At 46.3% G+C, this 2801-nt stretch overlaps 1 protein-coding gene across 1 annotated transcript; it reads right to left on the bottom strand.

Moving 5' to 3' along the window:
* Positions 1-1188: 1188 nt before the first annotated feature.
* Positions 1189-2120, bottom strand: LOC117081784 (olfactory receptor 476-like). The gene is given in 3 exon segments (XM_033208199.1): positions 1189-1478; positions 1560-1832; positions 1835-2120. Coding segments are annotated over 3 exon segments (849 nt in total).
* Positions 2121-2801: the final 681 nt, after the last annotated feature.

Here is a 2801-nt window from a genome sequence, read left to right as displayed (position 1 = left end):
CCGGGAGACAGAGCGAGACTCCGTCTCAAAAAAAAAAAAAAAAAAAAAAAAAAAAAAAGAATATGTGATCCTGTGGAGTGGTTTCCCCAGGAAGCAAGGAAACCAACAGTTTGTGAACAGTTGCTTGTGCCAGACTCTGTGGGAGCCCCTATTCCCCCTCATGGAGGCCTAATAATAACCAGTTGAGGTGAGTGTTACTGTCTCGTTTTCACTTGGGAAAATGGGGGATCAGGGTCTAGGTGACTGACTCAACATCACACAGAGGCCAAGAGAAGGAGTCAGTCAGAGGCAAGGTGAACTGAGGTGTGGGTGCAGAGGCTCCAAACCCCATGGTCCCTGATATTGGGGTTCGATCAGGCTGGTGGGAAAAATATTAGTTACGATAGCCACAACCCTTTTGGAAGGCCTGAGTGTTTTCATATGACCTCGGTAATAGACCAGACTGAAGGCAGCCTGGTCCCATTACCTTTAGTTAAATAAATTAAAGTAGTAAACAATGGGATGTGGGGAAGTTCTCTAGTTAACTTGTTTACTCATGTGGTCTTAAGCCTTAAGCCTTTGATGTATACTTTTTACTCGGGAAGTCCACAATATCAACCACCCTCTAATGGTGTTGACTCAAGCTTTTGTTAACTAATTTTTTTTCAGGTTTATTTTAATTAATTAATTAATTAATTATACTTTAAGTTCTAGGGTACATGTGCACACCAACATGGCACTGTTAACTAATCTTAATGAATAAATGCAAGCCTCCTGAGCTGATCGAGGCAAACCTCCCATACAGCGGCAAACCTTCCATACCACTTTATAATGCCGTGATCCAGGTTCTCCTTATGATATCTGGAATTTAAGGAATGCTGCCATTGTTCTTTTTTGAGATGTAGTCATCAGAAAAAGTCAGTACCGTGCATTGGTTGAGAATATAGTCTCTGGAACCAGACTGCCTCTTATCAGCTGTGTGATTTTGGGCAAGTTACTCAGCTTCTCTGTGCTCCAGATTCCTAAGGGATAATAATAGTGCCCATTTCATACACTTGTTGTGAAGATTAAATGGGTTGATAATGTGTCAAGTGTTTAAACTAGTGCTGGCATATACTTTGCTCTATCTAAGGGTTAATATTATCCATACTTTATACTGTGGCTACCATGTTACAGCTTGGGATAGGATGCTCAATGCTCCACACTTGGTTATGAAGACAACTTTCACAGGCATCTCCTCTTCAAAGCATATTTTATATCTTTATTCCTCAGGCTGTAGATCAGAGGGTTCAGCATGGGGACGATCACAGTATAGAAGACAGACATGACCTTGTTGTGTTCCATGGAATTGTGAGAGCTTGGCTGAGCATACGTGAAGGTGATGGTGCTATAGAAGAAGCAGATGATGGTGAGGTGGGAGGCACAGGTGGAGAGAGCTTTGCTCTGGGCCTGCAGGGAGCGCATCCTGCAAATGGTCATCAGGATGTAGGCATAGGAGACTAGGATAATGGTGATGGTAAAGAGGATGAGCAAGACACACGATGAGAAGATAATGGTCTCACCCTCAGAAGTATCCACACAGGCAAGACAAAGCACAGGAGGGATGCCACAGAAATAGTGGTTAATGACATTGGGGCCACAGTAGGGCAGCTTAAAGATGCACCCAGTCAGCAAAGCTGAATTGACAACAGAAACAGTATAGGAGGTCACCACCAGCAGGACACACAGATGTTGGGACGTAATAGTGTGATAGAGGTGAGGGTGGCAGATAGCGGTGAATTGGTCATAGGCCATGATGGCCAGGAGCAGACACTCAGCAGTACCATGGAGGGTCATGAGGGCCATGTGGACACACAGCCTGCAAAGGAGATGGATTGGCTTGAGATGAGGAAGCTCTCCAGCAGCCTGGGGGTGTCCACTGTGGAAAACAAGGAGTCTATGAAGGAGAGGACGCCCAGGAAGAAGTACATGGGGGTGTGGAGCTGTGGGTCTGCATGGATCAGAGTGATCATTCCCAGGTTGCCCATGACAGTGACTGAATATATGAGCAGGAAGTGCACAAAGAAGATGGCTTTGAGCTCCTCCTGCTCTGTAAGTCCCAGCAGGCAGAACCAGGTGACTTGGGTGTGGTTCTCCACCATGGTGTGCATGTCACTGCAGAGAGACCAAATAAGACACGTGTGTACCCTAGAGTTCGGGTCAGTGCCCAAAGCTTTTAAAATATCCCCAGGATAGGCAGCTAGGGAAAGAGGGAGAGGAACTAGTAAGACTTGAACACCTGCTATGAGCCATGTATTAATTCATGTTTAAAGCAGCTATTGGCCGGGCGCGGTGGCTCAAGCCTGTAATCCCAGCACTTTGGGAGGCCGAGACGGGCGGATCACGAGGTCAGGAGATCGAGACCATCCTGGCTAACACGGTGAAACCCCGTCTCTACTAAAAAAAATACAAAAACTAGCCGGGCGAGGTGGCGGGCGCCTGTAGTCCCAGCTACTCGGGAGGCTGAGGCAGGAGAATGGCGGAAACCCGGGAGGCGGAGCTTGCAGTGAGCTGAAATCCGGCCACTGCACTCCAGTCCGGGCGACAGAGCGAGACTCCGCCTCAAAAAAAAAAAAAAAAAAAAAGCAGCTATTGAAACTTCATACATACCTTCTGTTTAAATATTATACCCATTTATATTTAATGAGATGATCAACTTATGTGAGGTCACAAAGCTAGTACATAGGGAAAGTGGAATTAGAACTCAGTCTGGCCAGGTGTGGTGGCTCACACCTGTAATCCCAGCATTTTGGGAGGCCAAGGTGGATGGATCATCTGAGATC

The sequence above is a fragment of the Trachypithecus francoisi genome, unplaced genomic scaffold (assembly GCF_009764315.1).
Source record: "Trachypithecus francoisi isolate TF-2019V2 unplaced genomic scaffold, Tfra_2.0 Lachesis_group8, whole genome shotgun sequence".
In the NCBI taxonomy this organism is placed as follows: Eukaryota; Metazoa; Chordata; class Mammalia; order Primates; family Cercopithecidae; genus Trachypithecus; species Trachypithecus francoisi.
This window is presented reverse-complemented; position numbering and strand designations above follow the sequence as displayed.